The 22161-nt window shown below is 41.0% G+C and overlaps 1 protein-coding gene across 1 annotated transcript in view; it reads left to right on the forward strand.

Moving 5' to 3' along the window:
• Nucleotides 1-22161, forward strand: part of LOC124217579 (uncharacterized) — a 120660-nt gene extending 98499 nt beyond the window's left edge. Inside the window, exons 4-11 of the mRNA XM_046623420.1 lie at nucleotides 1808-1875; nucleotides 1970-2227; nucleotides 2677-2898; nucleotides 5727-5952; nucleotides 14001-14149; nucleotides 15484-15771; nucleotides 17418-17627; nucleotides 18002-22161. Coding sequence (XP_046479376.1) covers nucleotides 1808-1875; nucleotides 1970-2227; nucleotides 2677-2898; nucleotides 5727-5952; nucleotides 14001-14149; nucleotides 15484-15771; nucleotides 17418-17627; nucleotides 18002-18111 — 1531 coding nt within the window. The 3' untranslated portion in view covers nucleotides 18112-22161. The remainder of the gene's footprint in view (nucleotides 1-1807; nucleotides 1876-1969; nucleotides 2228-2676; nucleotides 2899-5726; nucleotides 5953-14000; nucleotides 14150-15483; nucleotides 15772-17417; nucleotides 17628-18001) is intronic.

The following is a 22161-nucleotide window of genomic DNA, read 5'->3' on the forward strand; positions in this document are numbered from 1 at the left end:
CTCCGAGTTCTTTTCGCCGTGCAAGAAATCCTTAATTGTTTTTACCTTCGTTACAGTCAACGCAAGACTATCTTTTTCCATGGTTATCTACTCTTCATCTCTTACCGTACCTTACATCGATTCACAGTTTTCCACTATACATATGTATACCTAGGTATGTAACATATTCTTACTCCATTTCTGATTCGTGTCGGACATTTCGTCGAAATTGGTGAGGGAAAATCGCACGAAAAAAGAATGTTCTTGTATAATTTTGTAATATCGCATTTTTTTTCAACAGTCAGAGCTTTCACTCGATTGCACTCGTACAAAAAGATCGAGCCGACCTGGCCTGCTGGCAGGGCAGTGAAAATACAAGTAAAGCGTCACTTAGTTGTCTTCTTTTGTACCCCACGCTTTGTGCGAATTCATTCTGATCTTTAATTTATTTCCAGTGCCCCGGCATCCGCCCCCACGGAGTTATCTTTGCCAAGGCGAATTATTATAAGGTATCAAAAGAAAAGTAACAAGCTTGAAAATAAATTAAAACAAACACATGACGAGAAAGAATAATGAATTATAAACGAGTAAATGAAACGTCAATTTGCCGGAACACGTTTTTGGGTTTTATAAGCGATATTCAACGCCGATGAAAACCTTTCCGTGGCTAGGATCACGTTTGGAAAACGCTGCAAGACGCGTATAACCGCAGGCTAACCGAACCGAGACGACGCACGAAAAGTCTGGCCAAGTATCGCGGAACTACTTGAAAGTTGCCAAACTTGTCACGCTGCCCTCACTGAACGCTTACTTATGCTTACTTAGGGTGAGTCAACTTAACTGGACTCGAGTTAAAGTTTACCTTTGTTCTCACGAGTAAGTCTGACGCAACGGCTTTGCAGCTCTTCCTTACAGTGTACGTGTAGTTATACGTAAGCTTAGGAATTTCGGGAAGCTTAACCTTCGTTATAGTGTTGAATAAGAAGTTAATGCATTTGTAATCTTTTCTTCGTCTTACACCGATGGACGTACGTCAAGGGCGAGAAAAACTCGCCTTCATCTTGGCAAGGGATAATAACAATAATCCACTTTGATTCCAATTCGTCTTGTTTCTTTTTCCCCCGTTTTTCTCCTTCGCCGTTTCCCCTCCCCGCCCCTCACCGTCCCACCATCTCTGACTCCCGCTCTATTTCTCTTCATCTCTTTTCTCGCAGGCCTTTCCCTCTACCTCGGCCAACGCTCCGCCAAACCCTATCACTTGAAATTTGATTTGTTGCCTGTGAAAGCGAACGAAAGTAATTTTTAACGCGTTAATTAGCCGCCAGAATTTCCTCCTCGATAAATCGTTCGCCAACTCGTACGAAGAGAAGAATGTTGTCCTTAAGATTATGGTTCCTCGAGTATTAATATCATAATTTAATACTTCAACAATCCGCTGAATGACGTTTACCTGATCATTTTTAGGACTTATCCCTGTGTTTATTCCTACGTTTCAACCAATCCGAATTCTTAAACTTCTCTAATGAAAACTATTATACCTCTTACAGCGCAATTAAATTTTACGAGAAAGTCGGTATAAACATTTTTACCGAGAGTAGCCGAGGTCGGAATTACGTCGTACCTATACCGACTCGCGTAATCCGACTAAAAGGCAAAATTTTCAGTTCCTCAGGATAGGAATTACCACCTGCATTAGCAAGATTGGTATGAAAATTAGTAGACTGACCTCTGCTCTCCTACCACCGCCGGTTCGATATTCGCATTACTCATCGGAGCTTTGCACACACGTTATAATTATTCAAGTATCTTTTTCTCCCGTTCGTTCCAGACCTTACAACTGTTATCGATGCATGGTCATACACGAGAAACACCCGAACGTGCTCCAGTTCAAGGAAAGTGAGTATACCTCGCGAACCGATGTCGCATCACCGCTTCACCTTACCACACCAGATTTAACCATAGAAAAATATTTTTTGCGATCAATTTCCAGCGTTCTGCCTTCCCTCGGGGAGCGTAAGCCTAAGCTCTGCTTGTGCTCAGCTCGCCGGAGACGCCGCGCTGAACTCGCTCTTCCGATCAGGAGCAGCTCCATCCCGATGCCCCTTCGAGGGACCCCTGCTCTTCAGCTACAACCGTGGCCAGGGTGAATGCTCGAATCCACCCTCGGTGGCCGAAACCTGCACGCACGAGTCGCGGCTCCTTTTGCGCTATCAGGCCTGCCACGATGTTCGCGCCACCGAAAGCACAGGTAAAAACCTTTGCTCTGATCGATCGTATTAGCTGATATAACTGGCGTAAGTACAAGTAGGTACTGCAAGTTAATTTTCTATGGATATAAATCTACACTGACCGCCATTGCTGTATGCACGTTGCGTGAAATGCGCGGTTGAATATGTATGAGATAAAGTGCGTAGAACGGTATTAATCAACAATAACGCACAACGATACGATGAATGATTAATCGTTTTGTCTATTAAGTACTCATGACCGGAGGGAAGCTGCAGGCTTACATGCGATAACTTGCTAATATCATCGCGCTGTTGGGGATTTCCACGATTCTCTGTCGCGATCGAATAAACATCGAACGGGCTTACGATTAATTAATTCGCTATATTTCTGCTACGCTTGGCAATCTAGCCGCAGCCATGCGTCAATGGCATAAAACCATTTGAAATGTTATTGCAATTTTTCGCGCAGTGGAGGAACTCGAGTGCCTGGCTACCTGGAGGGAGGGAAGCACGCGTTACCTGGTTGCACGGCTGAACGGCGAGAGGTTGACAACGGACGAGGACCGCTACAGGTGCTTCATCTACGCCAAGAGCGGGAGGAACTCTTGGAACTTGGCCCAGAGCGGAGATGCCACATGCAGCGGAGTGCTCAGCGCGACCGAAGGTGCCAGGACTCTCAACATGACGCAGAGTGAGTGAATTTACATCATGCGATGCGAATTTTCTTGCCGATCTTCACCGGCGCGAAAAGTCCGCCCGGGCGGAAGCCCGTGTTGTCGGAATACACGACGGAACCCGAGTTCAGTCCTAGCGGGAGGACACTTCGAGTGGTATTAGAGTCGACTTTGGCTGAACCCGCGCTTAGGATGAGGGAGTGGCTGAAACGACACAGCAATGCCGATATTCACGGCACGTTGCCCGCTTCCATGGAGACGGTCAATTATCTTACTTCGCTCTCGTCATCGTCTGCGTTCGCCGTATTAATTCTCAAGACTCAATTTTCTATAACGCGTTCGCCCCAACTTTACACTTTTTACACTCACAATCAGATGCACCCGTCCGTGTAGTATTGAGCATAATTTTCACCGTTCTCCGAGGTCTCTGACCTTCCTTCGATCGCAAACTCGAAAACACTGTCTCGCCAAATTATGGTATCATAATACACACTGAACTCCGGTTCGGTGGTATATATCGGTCCTCATTGAGCGGAAGATTTTTTTTTCGAGTGAATGGTGGATAGTCAAGAGGGCACATAAAACTTTAGTACTACTTCTACTGTGAGCATGACGACGTCGCACTACGTCGTCAGCTCCTCCCAACGTGCTTCTTGTAGAGTTATGCGGATCTCCGAGACGCGAAAAATAAAGTCAGGGATCTGTCTCACTGGCGTGTACTTTTTTTTTTACCAAAATGGCTGGAATAAATAGAAAAGGAAAAAAGGAGAATGAAAATTAGCCACGGCTCAAAGCTTACGGAGTAATGTGATATGTGTGATTTGGACAAGGGAATCTTAGCCCTTCAAGATAAAACAATGTTACAAATACATGAATTACTTGCTGCTGCGCCAACCACTATTATTATAAAAACCGTCTTTCTCTAGACGTTGACTTGAAAGCACATATTTTCTTACATATACCAATTTGCCCTGTGTTTTTTGTTTTTTGCTGCATTTGCTTTTTTGTCGGAGAACACCTTTATTTTTCGCGTAACTCAAGGTTACAATATATACAAGCTAAAACAGCAATGAACATCGACAAGGATAATCGTAGAGTTCGGTCAAATCGGTCCGACTCCGTTAATGCTGCCGTCTGGATCCGTGGCACCCTTTTTTCAATCAGCGTTGCTGACGATCAGACTGGGATTACGTCGTTCTTCCGGAGATAAAAGAAAGCTGAAAGTGATGATAGTTGAGAGAAAAACTGTGGGAAAAAACAGAGCAGAGCAAAGTCTGTGAGTTGGAAATCTGTGCGGGAATTTACAGAACGTGGCTTATTCAGCCGAGGGTAAAAAACTTGCCATGTTAAAAATCGGTTTCCGACTTTGTCGCCTTGCTTTTGGTGTTTACTCGGAGTAAAATTTCTAAAAAAAAAAACGCCAAGTATTTCGGAAACGTTCAATCCCGTTGGAGCCTTCTGATATTTCTTGGATTGTTCGCAATTACAACTGGCGTCGATGTTTTATTCTGAACATTTAGTGATAAATTGGTTCATTGTTTTTTTTTTTTTTTTCCAACAGTTTCGGCGAGTATGTGCGAATTGCTCGAGGCGCATTGAAAAATAGTATAAAATTACTCACAGTTGTGAAAATGTTCGTCTAGGAAGACAGATGGTCGCAAATGTTTGGAATCGTGGTGCAGTGCAATAAATTCTACTAAGCGGTAAGCTGCTTAAAAATTCCGACCCTCGACGGCGAATTCCCCAAACGTTCGTTACCCGTTTGCTTTAGCCAGAAACCCATCCTTCCCCCCGTCGTCGGTAGTTCCACTTAAACTTTCCACAATTCAGATTACGGCCTGGCGAACAACTTTCGGACGAACTTGGCCCGATAATATTTTCTTTTAATTTTACCTCTCATGGCCCGTCTTGTTTGTTACCCAGGCTCCACCCGAAAGTACAAATCTCTTATATCCTTGGCTATATCGCATTAAAAATCGTAAGCCCTGCACACAGCGAAGCGGGACGTGTAACCCTCGATAAGTTTTGTTTATCTTTCATATAAAAAGATCACGTCAGGATCCTGTTATTTGATACCGTGGTATTTTATCACTTGCTGCGAGCTGCAGGAATTATCTCAAACCGTGAAATTGCTAGCAGGGCCTGGGTTGAATATCGATCAGGTTTCACGGCAGAGCGACATTCCAGAGGTGATGCCCGTGTATGCCGACAATAGCAAAAAACCGATTAAACATGGCGGTGGCCTGTCGAACCGTCAATTCGATTAGCGAGTGAGTCCGAATCAGTGGTGAGAACTCCCGAAAAATTTACATTTTTTTCTACATTACTTCGCAGTGATATTCTGACATTTTTAGAATGCCCAATACCGTGTTTGCGCGGCTTTTATTAATCAATATACAGCTTCAATGCGACGCACATCAATACGTCAAATAGAAAAATATACCTCCCTTCGAATTCAACTATAAATATCGGCTCGAGTGACAGCGAGACTGATGTGCCTGGAACCGAAATGTCCCATATCGTTACGAAGAGTATACGGCGCATTAATATGAATGATCATTACTCACGCGGTAGCTGACACTGTAATGCTCATATTTTTAGCTCTCAAATTGTCGTACCGTTAACTGAAGTTCGGGGTGGTTATTATAGCTGCGGCAAATGCTGGCAAAGTGACAAGGCAACGTCTTGAAAAATGAATTTGGTAAAACGTCCGTTACCGCTTGACCATCTTAGCGCGAATCGTTGACCGACGTTTCTCGTTCAAATTTAAGACGGATCTAAACCCAGAGACGTCGACAAGCCCTGTCACTGCAATCAGTCGGACACTAAATCAGTGTTCTTTCAGGTCGCTCGCCGGTCGGCTGTGACTTTCCGAACTGGGTTGTGTCAGCCGGAACGTGGGTCGCCCTGGACTTAGTAGCCCGGCTTTTAACCTCCCCCAGGAACCTGACGATCCTGAACCAGGACGAGACGCGTCTCGTCTGTCACTCGGTGGTCAGCTCGGACTTCCAACCCTCATCGATCCATACTGAGCGGCGAATAACTCTAGTCGCCAAAGCGACGCGTGGCTGGTAAGTACCACAAATTCACTGAAATATTTTTCAAGTTTCAAAATGCATCGATCGCGTCAATTTCAATGCCACTTGAAACGACAACGTCGAGGGAAATTGTAGGTAGCGTATTTTCTCTATAACGCAAATTCACGCCCCGTGTATTCTCGGTGTCGGTTTCCTTCGAAACTGTATTATTCGTCCTTCCCTTTTGCTCACCTTACCCGATACGCATTTACCGGACTGTTTAAACGAATCGTCTCTGTAGCCCGTGATTTCACTTCTCACTCGTTCCATCGTTGTCAAACGAAAAGCTCGTTCCTTCGTCAGGAATCTGCAGTGCGGTTTTGTCTCAAGTATATTTGCATTGCGTTGCTCAGTACAATGTTCCTTTAGTAATGCGAGTATTGACCAGAGATTTTGTTAAACTACTTCTATCGCAGCGTATTTATGAAGCCAAATATACTTAGATGTGGTGCCGATTGAAGTTTGTCATTGAACCGAGTATGCGGGATATAATGTTTGTTTCCATGGGAATTTTGTCAAGAAGAAACAGTTTATTTATCCATACTTCAAGATTTCAATTATATGCGACCATTGCAGAAATGGAATGTGTACGATCGTTACTATCTCTTCTACAATCCACGGCAAGAGATACAGTTTCTGTTCGTGAATGAAAATCATTAAAATGGTTGAGGGTATGTGCAGAAATATTTGAGACAGAGTGCCGCGTTCGTTTCTGGAGAGAAGATCAAGCCGTCGATGTTGCAATATGAGAGTTCTCTTTTGACAAAAGTGAACAACAATCCGGTACGAAAATATAATTACGACTGCCTCGCGTCTGGGAGACGAAGTGAAGGCTTTCATGTCGAGTTCGGCGAGACGCCTGGCTTAACCAACTCCAACCCCGGGCGTAAATTGACGGGGAGTCAATTTACCTGGTTCTTCTATCTTTTCTCCTCGCCTCAGCTATTCTCGGTTCTTCCTAATTTTCTAATTTCTCTCTCCTCTCCGATAGACAATCATTTTCATTCCATATTTTTATTCATATCCCAACGTTTCCTGGATCTTCGCAAATAATTCGATTACTCGTAGGTACCGATTTTACTCCAAGCCCTAGTACTTGGGTCCTGCAAGTTTTTATCGAATCTCAGGAGTGATGAAAAATGAATAAAATCGAGAGAGGTCTATGGCACGTTTCAAAAGTTTAAATTTCAAACTTTGTACTCTCGGGGTGTTCGGATTCGTGCTGCTGTTACAGCAAAAGCGCTTTAGAACCTTTAATAATTTCCGAGGCTGCGGTTTTTCAACTCGATCCTTTTTTCTTCCCAATAATGTGATAATCGCAAAGCCAACGCCGAGTCTCTTCGGAGTATCGATGATTAAATATACGAGGAAAGAATACTTTCCTCGCTGGACGCGGTTGCCGGGGAAATATAAAGGCACCAAGTATCAAACATTTCCCGCTGCGACAAACTTTCACCATTTCTCACGACAAGTTTTCTTACAGCGCGAAACCGAGCCAAAATATTAGCCGTTATTTTTCCTATCCTCCTTCCTCTTCTTGTTTTTCCCTAACCCCTGCTGAACCAGAGATATCTGCGTCATTTTCTGCATCACTGCCACCACCGTACGACTTACCGAGTTTTTAGCACCGTCTGCTTACGAAGTACGTTTTGTGTTCGTGATCTCGTCGCTCTGCTCGGTTCGCACCAGCGAAAACGTACCTTAGCTCGATACCGAATCCTATCTACCTACATCCCCCGGTGACAGTTTGTTGAGAGGAGGTCTACTTCTTTCTCTTCCTATCGTATTTCGAGCTCATCTTCTTATCCGTCGACTTTATCACCCCCATCACCTTTTATTCAGCACCGTATTGCGATTTCAACTCGGATTTCGACTCCACGGTGCAAATAGTTGAACAATTCGCGGGCCAAGGTCGCAGCGATTCGACAAATCTGTAAATTTGTTTGCCCAAACTCTTAACACTCAGCTTCACTTCGGGGATGCAGCTTACAATCACTTGCGTAAACGTTTAAATTAACCGTATCAACATTGGATCCGGAGTGAGCCCATTACCGAGTACATTAATTCTGCACTACCGCTGTCAAAAATTTTCACAGTGATGCGTGTAAATATTACCTCGCAAAGATATTCGATTAGATTATTAATTGTTTCAATAACTTTTTTAAAGTACTGAACGGAGTAACTGAAAATTAAAAATTTACACATGTAACTTGCACTGTTAATTTTAAATCTTCAAGTACGGGTTATATTCAAAAGCATTAATAACCATGGTTGATTTTACTTCCTGATTCCTAGAGTTTCAGATTTTCAAGATTTTAGACTTTTAGTAATTGAAGTTTTGGCAAAAAAAAAATTGAATAAAAAACTTGATGTTGCGAAATTATATGTAAACGACAAATATATGACAGAGGAATATAACAGCAGGCAGCTGGAAACCGTACTGTTGCCTTCATGTCCCTGCAGTAGGTAGCGTATAAGCTTAAATTGACGTTACCTGATCCTCCTCTTGCGAGCTAGTGCGGCAGTCACGTAATCAGCTTACCTGTTATTCCTGATTTTAATAAAAAGAGCTGAATCTCTAGCAGAAGATAAGCCCGATTAAGTTCGCCCATTATTCAGAGGTGATAATAGCGTAACGCGCGTTTAATCTCGTCTATGTGGGATACGCTGTTGTGAAACAAATCCTCGCAAAATAAGGAAAGCGAAGTGTTGGGGGAGGTGAAGGAACGTGCAGTGCATTTAGAAAACCAAAGTGAAAAATAGTGCCGAATTCATAACTCACCCTCCCCCAGAAAACTTACTTGAAAAATATTCAATGACTTGTTTCGTTCCCAAGTTCAGTGAATCGCATGAAAAACATACCGGTTTGAATAAGTCTCGAAGTCATTCGCATCCGATAAACAGAATGTCACACGTAGCGAGCATGTAGAAGATAAACCTGAGTCTGAGCCGATCCTTTTTCTCCATCTCTTTACCGTCGACCAATTGCCTGGAAAATTATTCCAAGTGGTACCACGACGCTCAGCCGTTTATACCGCGAGTACCGTAGAAGCGGGGGAAAAAGTGGCTCTGGTTCCACTTCTAGTCACAGTCCTGCTATAAACGACCATTTAAATCATGCAAAGTTGCATAATATTCTTTGCCCGCTATCGCCCCACGGAATGGCCCTCGTTCCACGACGCTTGTCATCTCGGTACAAACGCCGCAAACAACCCGAACAAGACACGGAAAGTACGGTAGAAGAAAACGCGGTTATAAGTAGAGGAGTAAATCTTTTCGCTCGAGAACAACAGCGTATAATTAATGCTGTTTATCTGGACTCGGTACTACGGGGTGACGCGAAACGACCGGATAATCTTCTGGATTCTCAGTCTACTCCATGTCACGGCAGCCGTCAAATTTCACCGTCAAATTGGATGGGAAAAAAGAAAGCGAAAAGTTTGAAACTGTGTATTAAGGGAGCTTTCCAGTGTGAAATTTTCAAAAAATCGATTTTTTTTTTTTTGCTTTATCGAATAGTATACACTCTTCCGAATATTCCCTGAAATTTTCATGCCGAAATTCAGATTATTTCGGTTACTGTACAGCATTTCTTGGTAGAAGGCAACGGAGCGCTACAGCTGCCGCGTCGGCCGTCTGCCCGTGCGACTGTTATTTCTATTGTCTCGTTCCTACCTGCACGTACATGAACTTGGCTCGCCAATTGTCGAAAATGTGAATTCGGACTATTGCATAATTTGCCGTTAATTAGTCGTAAATTAGTCGCGCAATTTATTTTTTTGTCGCACTCAATTTTGAAAAAAAAAAAACGGATGGCGTGCTAACTTTTCAAAAACTTAGCGCGCCATCCACCAAAATAACGCACAGCGAGCATCATTCGTAATTCTGACTTGGTTGATAATTTGCCAGAAATAAGCCGCAAATTAGTCGTCGAACTTTTGTTTTTGTCGCACTCAATTTTCAAAAACAAAAGCGGATGGCGTTCTGATTTTTCAAGAATTTAGCCCGCCAACTACCAAAATAACGCACAGCGAGCACCATGAGTGATTCTGATTAGGTTGATAATTTGCCGCAAATAAGCCGCAAATTAGTCGTCGAATTTTTGTTTTTGTCGCACTCAATTTTCAAATACAAAACCGGATGTCTTTAGAATTTAGCACGCCATCCGCTTTTTTTTTTTTAATTGGGTGCGACAAAATAATAAGGCGTGACTAATTTCCGGCTAATTGACGGCAAATTATGCAATAGTCCGATTTCATATTTTCGATAATTAGCGAGCCAAGTTCATGTACGTCCTACCTGCTCGTCGTTCAGTTCGATTTCGACATTCAAAATGGATAGATGTACGAAAGAGGAATGTGCGTGGCAGGATAGAAAAGGCTCGAGAAGCGGACATCCGCGAAATAGACGAAAAAGATCCGGTGGTTTCAAGGGAACAAATCGACACGATATCGAAACGAATCTAACGTTTGCGAGCACTTCGGCAGCAAAAATCTTGAAAAAGAGTCCAGAGTTTGAAGTCCGAATCGATCAAACGTTTAGCTACGTGATTTTGGAGTTCTTTTTGGTTTTCGGCGCTCTTCAGGAACTGTTGAAGTGCAAAAAGTGTAATAGCGACGTGAAGTTTTTTAAAAAATCGATTCGCGGATTGGGCTTTAAAATTTGTGTTCAGTGTTCGTGTCCAGATCCGGCCGAGATAGATTCTTGTCCTTTGATAAAAAATGCTTATGAAATCAATCGTCGTTTCTGCTTTGTCATGCGATTGGTCGGCATCGGCATAAATGGCATTAGAAATTTTATCGCCTTGATGGATTTAACTGCAAACTTCAATAATAACACCTATTATGGAATCGTAAAAATCCTGCAGATTGCAGCGAAATCAATATACGAGGCCGTCGTGAAAAAAGCAGGTACCGAAGAGAAGGAAAAAACTTTGGAAGCAGAAAATCGGGGCGATATTCTGACGGTGTCCGGTGATGGATCGTGGTCGAAACGCGGTTTCACGTCGCGCATGGGTATCGTGTCCGTGATTGGAAAATATACCAACAAAGTTTTGGATGTTGCTGTCAAATCAAGCTTCTGCAAGGCTTGTGTATTCTGGAAAGGACAAGAGGGAACAACCGAGTACGAGGCGTGGTCTGAGACGCATGAATCCGAATGCAACGTCAATCACGAAGGCAGCGCGGGAAAAATGGAAGTCGACGGTATAATCGAAGTATTCAAGAGATCAGAAGAATTGCACAACGCGAAATACGGTTTCTATATAGGAGACGGCGATACAAAAACATTCAAGATGTTATTAGAAGCCAAGCCGTACGGTGACGATTTGACGGTAAAAAAAAAGGAATGCGTTTTGCACGTGAAAAAGCGAGTATATAAAAGGGGAAACGAAGCAAGAAAAAGGTTAGTTCAACTAAAAAAGGCCAAAAATCAAATCGAAGACAAGGCAATGGAGAGTGAACCGAAAAAAAAAGGATCTCGTTCGAGTTCTCCGAAAACTAAAAAAAATCAAACAAAAAACACTGCTGTTGAACCGAAAAGAGCGCAATTGACGTTAAAATTATTGACAAATCTCTCGGAATATTATGGCTTGGCAGTTCGTCGAAATTCCAATTCCGTGGAAAATATGAGGAAAGCCATATGGGCTACATTTCATCACAAAAGCTCAACTGATGAAAATCCTCAGCATGAGTATTGCCCTCCGGGAGAAGATTCGTGGTGCGAATGGCGCAAGGCCGAGGCCACAGGAGAGGAGTACACCCATCCACCAGCACTCGACGAAGACGTACAACAAGTTTTAAAACCGATTTACGATGATCTAACAACGGAGGATCTCTTAGAACGATGTACGGGCGCGAACACTCAAAATAATAACGAGAGCTTCAATCACTGTGTGTGGCAACTAGCCCCAAAGCACGTATTCTGCGGCAAGCAGATAGTAGAAATCGCTACGCAGTGTGCTGTGTGCACCTTCAATGAAGGTTACGACCCAATTTTAAAAATTTTGGAGACGATGGGATGCACGATAGGGCCGAGCGCCGCAGATTTCGCCGCTAAATACAAGAATGCGCGCATCACCCAAGCAAACCGCCGGGCGTCCCTGGATAGCAAAGAGGCGAGGACAGCTCGTCGGATTGAACAATCCATTGAGCACGATCTTTTCGAAGAAGCAGAAGGGATATTGTATGGACCTGGCATCGCTGATTGACCGTAAGTAAACGATTTACCTAAAATTTCCTCACTTGAAACTTTGAACGCGTTTTTCTCGAAACAGCATTTTTCAAAACGGTGGCCAACTTGGAGGGCAGAGTTTTAAAGCTATCGAGTTGAATTTTTTACACAATATTCTTAACGTCATTGTTTATCGTGCTATGGAAGCTTTTTTTTTTTTTTTGACATCTTCCTATTTTTTTGTAAAAAAAACTGCCAAAAAAAAATGCTAAAATCGATACTTTTTGTTCAAACCGGCGCCATTTTTGCAAAAAAAAAAAAAAAGAAAAAAGCTTCCATAGCACGAAAGCCAATTATATACCGATCAATAATCTTTTTGTGTTTTTTGTCTCAGATCAAAATTGTGACCCCCAATGTGGCCACCACATCCAAGTGCATTTTCTGCAACAATTGTTTCATCATTTTTATAGATACTAATTAATAAATAAATCGATCTTTAAAAAATTGTTTTGTATTCTTCAATACCCAATTAATATACAAAAAAAAAACCAGACCGATTAGATTATTTTTTCTTTAAAAAAAAAAATCGCGAAAAACAGCGATTTTTCGGGCTGTCACACTGGAAAGCCCCCTTAATGAACCTACCTGTATAATAACGTAGGAACGGAATCCCTTTGAAATCCTAGAGCTTCATGAGTATTTTTTTACCAAATAGAGAACCATTGGTTATTCGCAGCCTGCAATGGAGGATTCAAAAAAAAAACCGCCTTCAAAGGGTTAACAGCAACTAATTATGGCCACGTGGCTTTTTATAGTCGTACCTTTTCCTGATGTTTTTTTTTTTTTTTTTTTTCTTTTGGATCATATTCGAATTACGGTAGTCGTAACTTCTGGAACTACACGTCAGTCTGCAGGATTACACGAAGCCATTGCAGGAATTGCTTTTGTTTGCTGTCTCTATTCTCTAGAAATACATTGGGCGTCCGTTAGGTTGTTAAACTAGTCACAGACCACTAACTATATTGAGTTAGTGTATTTTATGGTATCCGTAGAAATTTCACGAAGAAAGGTTATATTCGATGAAACTCATCGTTGGTTACGAAAATTGCGATTAAATCGTTCACCCCTTTATCACCACTCAACCGCGACCCCGCGTATCCTTTCAAACCATTATGAATTAAAAAAGCTTCCGTAAATTGCGTTGAAGATGATCCATCCATCCATCCATCCATCCATTCATCTCTCCAACTAACCATCCATCCGTTATTGGTTCGGCAATACGATTATATTAACTGGCTGTTCGATCGAAATAATTGGCTGCCTATTAAGTATGGTTAGAGGCAAGCCTCGAGGGAAATTCGACAACTCTGGTAGGTATACCTGCATATGTGGATTTGATCGAAATCTTTACACAGAGTTCCTGAGCACGGTACCACGAGATCGAACAGGCTGCTCTCTGATGGCTGAAGGTAATAAGTAATTTGCTCAACGAACGGAACTGAACCGTTTGATCGTTCACTACGAATGGCTTTCTCCATGCATGGATAATCAATTGAACGAAACTGTAAACTCGAGCAGAAAGGCACATGATGGTAATCGGCTTCGTTGTTATGGTATAAAAACCGATTTCAATTTGCGATCGCCAATGTTTCTGTCTTTGATTTCGCAGGCATGAATTATTTACCCTTGTTCTCATTTTAATCACTTCTCGTGTACACCCTCACTTAGAGATAAAGCAATTATGGCTACTCGTGTTGGGATGGAGGAATACATTCTTCCAGACACATCATTTTTAACATTACAATGCGTCATATCATCGTGATATCTATTACAAGGCTGCGTATGCTCAATAATTCCCTACGACTTTTCAGCACCAATGGCTACGTGTGTCTAGTATTTCACAAGAGGGATGGCCACGTGATTGAAATGCAGCAATCTAAAATGTGGAGTCAGCAGGCGGAGGACGCGTGTAAATCGAGCGGTTTCAATCCACTGTCAGCTCCATACACGACATTCATCAGTGAGTATAATGAAAGCCTTGATTACGTGACCAAAGAATGCTTGTCATCTTTGCGGTACATAAGCAGATGCACTGCTTGAAATGCGGCCAGATTTTTAATTCTTATACACATTTATTATTTATCGTTAAATTCTATCAACACATAAAGATGTATAATATTCGAGGAGTATCTATACTAATAATTCAGAGCATGAAGGTGTGAAATGCAAGTTATGGAATCAAGTTAATTTATTCAGTGGTATTAACCGTCTATGCGAGAATTTAATTTCACGTTAACAGCGTTAAAGAATTGAAAATATTTCCTGTGTTGCACACGAAATGTGGCCGAAAAAAATAGCGTTTCTACACACAGCTTTTCGTAACGATCAATTGTTGAAGTTAACAATCCTGTAAGAGATCAGAAAAATCGTTAGTCCCAAAAATACCTGGGTGTTCATATTGTTAGGAATTATTCGAGACTTGAGCAGATTGTAAAATTTTCTATCACGTTTGGAATTTACAACCGATCCGTTGATATTTTTACTACGGTTATATCGCGTTCCGAAAGTAATAAAAAAAAAAAAGGAAGAGAAGAAGGGTGAGCTATACTTGCCAAAATATGGATAAAAGTCGAGCAAAGCATAATTCTGAGGTTCTGGTTTAACAATGGATACGTGCCTGCGAGCGTGACACAGCGATAAGGAAGCGACATAAACCTGTAGTATCAAAGAATATAGAGAATCTGTTTTACTCACGTTGAAAAGCTTTCATGTTACAACGAAAGCTGGTTTATCGTTAGTGTAAAGCAGATAAATTTCATGAATTTTATCCTGCTTTAACTGTCGCAATTCCGTGATTGCTGATTCGCGTGCGGCGGTTGTTACGTGTCATTTCAACTGGTGTTACCAGTCGTAGTACACAAACCTAATCGTGTAGAGTCTCTAATACAATCAGGGTAAATTTATGCCGTACAGAAAGCAAGCGAAAAACGTAATATACGGGCTCCCATTCTGATAGAACGTAGCAGCCGAGCAGGCTAGAGCCAACGCGGCAACGTGAGGAATGAAGGGCTCTATAAACCCTGTGAAAAATTTTTCACTAGCCATGGGCACTTCATAAATCAACTATGTAGTTCCAATGAACACCAACTACGTTTGCACTTTCGTGCAGAAACATTGAACCGTACCCCTTTTTCAATCTCCAATCTTTTACAGTCTTTAAAGTTATAGAGAAAACTTGAACCTCGGAGTGTGTATTTCAGTCTGATCTTGAATTTTGGGATATTTCTTCATTCTTCGGTCTCATCCTCTCCTTTCTCCATGTACATTTCGGTTCATAACATTCACCTCTTTCAGCGTCCGACCCGATACCTCAGCAATGTCCTCATCTAGGAAGCTACAAGGTCGCTTCGTGGCACTCCTATCACCAGATGGACGGGACTAGGGAGATGCTTGGCTTCGACGAGGAGCACAGCATCGGTGAAAATGAGGAGGATGCCATCGCGCAAGAGGTCAAAGTAACACCGTTACCACCTCCATCCCCCACGCCGTGTCACCAAGACAGTGTCACTGGCCTGGACATTGGATGTCGGAGCTCTCATCGCATGGAGTTTGCAGCCTCCTGCAGGGATGAAGCATTTTCCGGTAAGTCATTATTGTGCTGCACTTATCGTCAGGAGTCGACATCGTGCGGGGAACGGATATCGATTGCTAGGACCTTCTCCGGATTTCGCTATCAGGATACGACTTCGTACAGCTTTCAGAGCAAATCATCGTGGAATAGCTTGAATTGCTACGCTCGCTTCATTACATCGGCAAGTTCAGCAGTTGCATCGCTGTTGGTTTGAAAGAATTTTGACGAGAATAAGGAATCTAAGGCGAATTACGGATTAAAGAGTGTCGGTATTCATGACTTAATATAAGATATCGAAATTTTTCCAATCAAGATAAAGTACGATCGCGTTCAGCATACGAGTACATCAAAATGATTAAAAATTATACTCGAGGCAGTTTTGGATAAAACTTTTTTGCCCTACGACTATTGCGATAGGTTTTCTGCGCGGTGATATCGCAAAACGGATCTACAATTCCCCTCTTACGTTAGTCTCCAGCTGACTGAGTCGTTCGTGCCTATATGGGCGGCTATAAACTCTCGAAATCGGAACTATGTTGTCGGCGAGTGGCAAGGAGCGGAAGGCGTTGCGACGGCGTGTAATGGCTGATCACCAAGTTAATAGTTATACAGCCATTTTGATTACAGATTATACATACCTACCTAGTTCAGAACTTTGGCATATACGGAACCGAGTCCTGTTCCACATATCTAGAGAATTAAACTCGTGCCTAGTTACACAGAGAATCGGGGAAAGCGCGAGCGTTACTCGTTCTGGCGTGCGAGAAATCCTGATTTACGTTGTTATCGCTTTCCTACGTTGCTTCCTCCCCAGCTTTTGCGTAATTTGCCGGCAAACACTACCCGGTATATAGTTACATACTTGGGTATACCTTGGTACATAGGTATGCATATATTCTTGCCCCTTGGAAGAGAATAATGCGCGTGGGGTGAAAAAGTCGATTCCGTTACCCCGATGTAATTCTTCGGTCGTTTCGAAATTAGCTTCGTTTGTATCATAAAACCCTTGTTGGTATCGGACAACTATGGCTCAGTCATACTCTCATGCAGACCGTTATCTTCAAGACAAGACATTTTGAAGTGGCAAATACATATTATAGCCGTTGGAAGACAGGGCCAGGGTACACATAAAGTTTCAAGAAACAACTGAACACGTGGAGAAAATTTGTCCGTTTCTGAAAGAACTTTTGCTTAATGTTTAAGAAGGGTTCCATCTCCTGTCGAATTAGCTCAGATATCCCCAAAACAAAAGATTATATTTTTACTCGACAAGCTTTTTTACGACATTTTTACCCAACCGCCTGTACACATATAGTACGTGGGTATATGGAATCGTGTTATATGCTCATAAATAATGTTCGCCCGTTTGGGACATCGCTCAGATTTCCAAAGCGTCCGGGTTCGGAACGGGTCGAAAGATCACAAAAAACTTTAACACCACTAGCGTGGCCTGAATTTTGCACGAAGGATCCATGTCAAGGACTCGGGTTTTTGCGTCGACGATTCACGTCAACGATCTGCAAGAATTTGCCAGACGGCGACTCCCTGACGGGAGAATACTTAGCAAAGTATAAATTGATTTCTCTCTCTCTCTTGCTCTCACTCTCTCTCTGTCTCTCTCTCATCCCCCATAAAACCTGTCACGATCTATTTACAGTTTACTGGTGCCATGGCAGTTGGGAGGAAAATGGCACAGCATATGTGGTTGCTAGTACAGAGGCAGCGCGCTATTGCCTCGTATACAGCGCAACGGCAGCGTCAGTTGGACATAATGACCTCTCAGTTACGAATCATTTCGCTTCTTGTCCGAGGCCAACTCAGCACCATCATCGGCAGCACATTTGGAAGCTCAATCTCACCGCTTACGGTTAGTGCCAGCTGACTTCACATTTTTTCTTCAATCGTCTCACTTCACGTTTCAACTTCGGATAAAATCTTACCTTTCCCAAATATTGTTCAAAACCGATTCGTAGGTAGCATGTGACTATGAAACGAAATTTTCGCTATGGCTATGAAATCACTGCCATCACATTTACATACGGGATTCAGATAATTCCAGTAATTTGTTTCTAATTCGTTGGTAATTGGCTGTCCTAAATTTCGGGTTTCACGATTTTCCTAATACATGAAATTACCGTTTTCACCGGTGTCAGATGAAGTATGAGAATGACAGGATTCATTTTCAAACACATATCTACATCTTAGTTAAAGGCTAATCGAAGAATGAATTTCCCTTTCCAGCGCAATGCGGCAAAGCTTCCTCCTCGTCTTCGTGGAGATTATACTGGCCCAGGGATACTTTCTGTTGGGTGATCCTGTGCTCTTTGTTCAGCCGATATGTCACGAGGTGATTGTTCGGAATCTAGGACTCATGGCTAACGTTAACAATTGTATAGTAAACTAACGAGAACAGTAACGATAAGGATAGCAATCTCACAGAAGTAAAGAGAGACGTGACGTCAATGATCGTAGCGTGTAACTATTACAACCAATGTTAGGATCGACTATGAAAGTCAATGTAGACGGATACAGGCACGACTTTTCAAAGACTCATTACTACTCTGGCAGACTCGAGGGTTTTGCAGGCTTCTACGAACATATGTGTAAATAATTACCGCCACCTTTCCCAATCCCATTTATTCTACAACCAAGTCTCTCTTTCTAGAAGGGGGTGGTGCTATACGCGTTGACAAATATATATTACTTGCCGATCAATCCCAAACCACAGACACAACTGGGAAAAACAAATTTTGAAACTCATTTCGAAACGTGTTAAAATAATGTATTTCAATTTTGTTTTTTCTATATTGAGGCAAAAAAGTGCTGACCTACTTCTTCTAGGTTCTTCTGAGTTCTATGATTTTTATTTCAACGACCTTACGTTAAACTTGAGTAGGAATAACATGGTTTTTGCAAATGTGGTGGTTGCCTGATAGGTAGGTAGAATTGGCAAGGAGTCGTTTTATTATCCGGTACATTTATGCCGGACGAGAACGGTGACGGAGGTCAAGCCGAGGAATAATGCTTTTTCTTCGTTTTACGATGAATTTTTAAAAAATCGGGAAATCACCATACAAGTACACCAATTGTCATCACGATGTGATTGAAAGTAGATAGATGCGTTCAGGCTCGTTCGGTGTAACCGTACTTTGAATCGATGTATAATAAAATAATAAAAGGGTGCTGGGGCCAATAATATACGAATTGAGTGTTGATTCTATGTTGAAGTAAAACTTTATTTAGAAAACTATGGGTCTGCCACAGTTGTAGAGTAAAAATGTCAGCATTCATTCCGAATGGTACGTAACCATATAAATATTTGTCAAATTATCGTTATTTCGATTATCCGCATGCATTTATGCTTCCCGTCTGGTTCGTAAATTGTTTTTTTACTGGTACTTCGGAAAAGTCTTGAAAAATAAAAAGCTCGCAAGATTAGCTGACTATGAATCCACGTAACTAAAGCAAGAACATTTTTCTTTATAAATGGAAAGTAAGTTGTAAGCAATACATCGAAGATATATATGCTGTATAGGTTAGATTGTGACAACCATGGTGAATTGCTGCAATTTACATGTACCCATAGGTATCATATCTGAGGACGAAAGATAGTTCTATGCTCTTCCAAATCGTGTGTGCGTGTGTGTCAAAAACAGCATTCATTCAGCATTTAAAATATAATTAACTTTAAAATTTTATATTTTCAAAGGTAACGAAAGACAACAAATGAACAAAAAATTGAAATTATTGTAAAATGACATATCGAAAAATAGAAGCGTCTTATATAATTACGACCACGAACATGAAAATAGATCAAACCTGCTACACCCTGATTGTTTTGGAACAGACGAAATAGTATAACTTTACTGAACATCTCAATGAAGGAAAAATCATGAAATTAAACAAATAATGTTAATATACCTAGTGAGCCTGATCGACGAGATATAAATATTTTTAACTCAAACTATTTTACTTAAAAACTAAACTTATACTGACATTCACTGCGTCATGTTAAAGCTGTAGTTACTTGGTCAACAATAATTTCGAGTAGGTATGATGCCCAGTAGTTGGTGTTTGGCTATACTTAAACAAATTGTAAACTATTAGCTGATGTAATTACAAGAGAGTTTCATGCAAAGTTCATACAGATGGTCGCCTGTGACAATTTTATTTGTGCCTGCGCTTGGTCGCGATGAACCAACAGAACTACTTCGATCATGACAGTCGATTCCTTCGTGGACTTTGATGCCACTCTCAACTTTGTACATAGCATGACTCATTAGTTATTATACATATGTATATATATACATATATATATGTATATGTATATATACATGTATGTAAAGAAAGAGAGAGAGAGAGAGAGAGAGAGAGAACTTGTTATTGATTAATTATATGTTTAAGCGATATGGGCATGATGTGTATCTGTTCGACAGTTTACCTATTTATCATTCTTTACCGTGACGACCAAAGTTTTGCTTGCTTATTGTAGCAACAGAAACATACCTGTATACCTATGTATTTATAAGTCATAAAATTATCATTCTCCTTACTCTTCCATAATTAATACTAATAATATAGCAATTGTTCAGAAGAAGTAAATCACATTTTACTAAAATGGGATCCTTGGGTGGACTACATTTTTTTATTTCCGAGTAAAAACGCATGTAATGACTCCGCGTGACAATCAGATCACCCGTTGTGTACGAATCAAACAAATTGAAGGCATTATTTCGAGAAACAAAAACGTACAGACCATGCCCATGCATTATACATGTTTCATTAGGGTCGTCCTTATTTGGGGTGTTTTCGAATTTTCCTGCGGACAAGGCGGAAAAAGTTTGCAAATAAATCAATAAAAAAGTACGCGAAACCGGGAGCCTGTAGGCCAACCCTAAGTACTCCCGCCAAGGCCATGAATTTTCCCATTTAATTTCAATGGGAATTCGGACTTACTGCACTATTTTTTTCGCCCCCGCCTAAATAGTATTTTGAAAAATCTGAAACTTGGCATATGTTTTTCCTATATTCATAGATATTCTACAAAAAATTGGGCGACTTACAACGATGAAATTAACAAAGTACCAGCGCATCAAAGTTGTGTCTTGAAGTAAAAACTTACCATTTAACGAAATAAATGGATTAATAAATAATATTAAACAATTAGATTCTAACTTTTTCCGCCTTGTCCGCAGGAAAATTCGAAAACACCCCAAATAAGGACGACCCTAATGTTTCATAGTAGCTGGTAAGCATAATTTTTGGTGGACGTAAGTCGAGAACAAATTATGGTTTTAAGTAACTATCCGAAGGGGTCCTAAGCGTTAGTTAATGATACAATAATTGGCGTTATATTTATGTATAAATATTTTTTAAATTCTAATACAGGGAGCGGTCCCACATTGGAGACCATAAATTACATGAAGGTATGCACGCTGTATAGATATTGTGCATGTGAGATATGATTAACTTTATATATAACAAGATTTACGATTCTTGCAGCAGTTCTTCGTGATGTTAGGTACGATATAATATATATATATGCATGTATATAAACATACGTGATAAGTGTTATCTCGCGGCTTAAGAATGAAATTTATTGTTTCATCGATACAGAATCGAAATTAATAGCACGAAACCACTGAAGTTGAGTTATGTAGTTTTGGTGAGCAACTCTGTATGTATGGTAAATGCAGTATTATTTCACAAATTTTTCAGATCCCGTGACCATCTTTCGATTCTGTTTCGTTTATCTAGATCGCTTGACGATTTTGATGTGATTATTTGCTATGAAATATAATATGTCATCTTAAATTTTCACATTATCGAATATGTCGACTGCAACTTCATTTCGATATATCATAGTTAATTTTTTTCTTCTCGATTTACAATTAGTTCGACTTTGCGGTTATTTTGGGTCCTTAATTTGAGATATCGTTCGTGTACTCATCCTATGCAAGAATAAGTTTTCAATTTCTCGGATAGACTCTGATAAAATATAATATTCCTGAGTGATCTATATTTGAACGAGTCTGTGATCTGAGGAGTTACTAACCTTTATTCTCATACAGAACGATTAGTTGATCATTATGGACCAGATCCCAGATTATTTTTCTATAATATTTTGCAATATTCCCTAGATTGGCGTAATTAATTTCTATGAGATTTATGTTATACATTACATAACTCGTGACTATTTTGCAGCGGAAATAAATATAGCTATATTTATTACGTCTGACAATGATCTTCGGCAGTGAACAAAACAAATGAATTGCTATTAGAAATGTAGTTCGACACACAACGACTCGATCGATTATAGCCCTAGGTATTATATTTGGTGGTTTTTACGATATTTGAAAAGAAAATAAAGAGCAAAAAAAGGTTATGACGGTTTGAACGAA

This window comes from Neodiprion pinetum, chromosome 4, assembly GCF_021155775.2.
Source record: "Neodiprion pinetum isolate iyNeoPine1 chromosome 4, iyNeoPine1.2, whole genome shotgun sequence".
Classification (NCBI taxonomy): domain Eukaryota; kingdom Metazoa; phylum Arthropoda; class Insecta; order Hymenoptera; family Diprionidae; genus Neodiprion; species Neodiprion pinetum.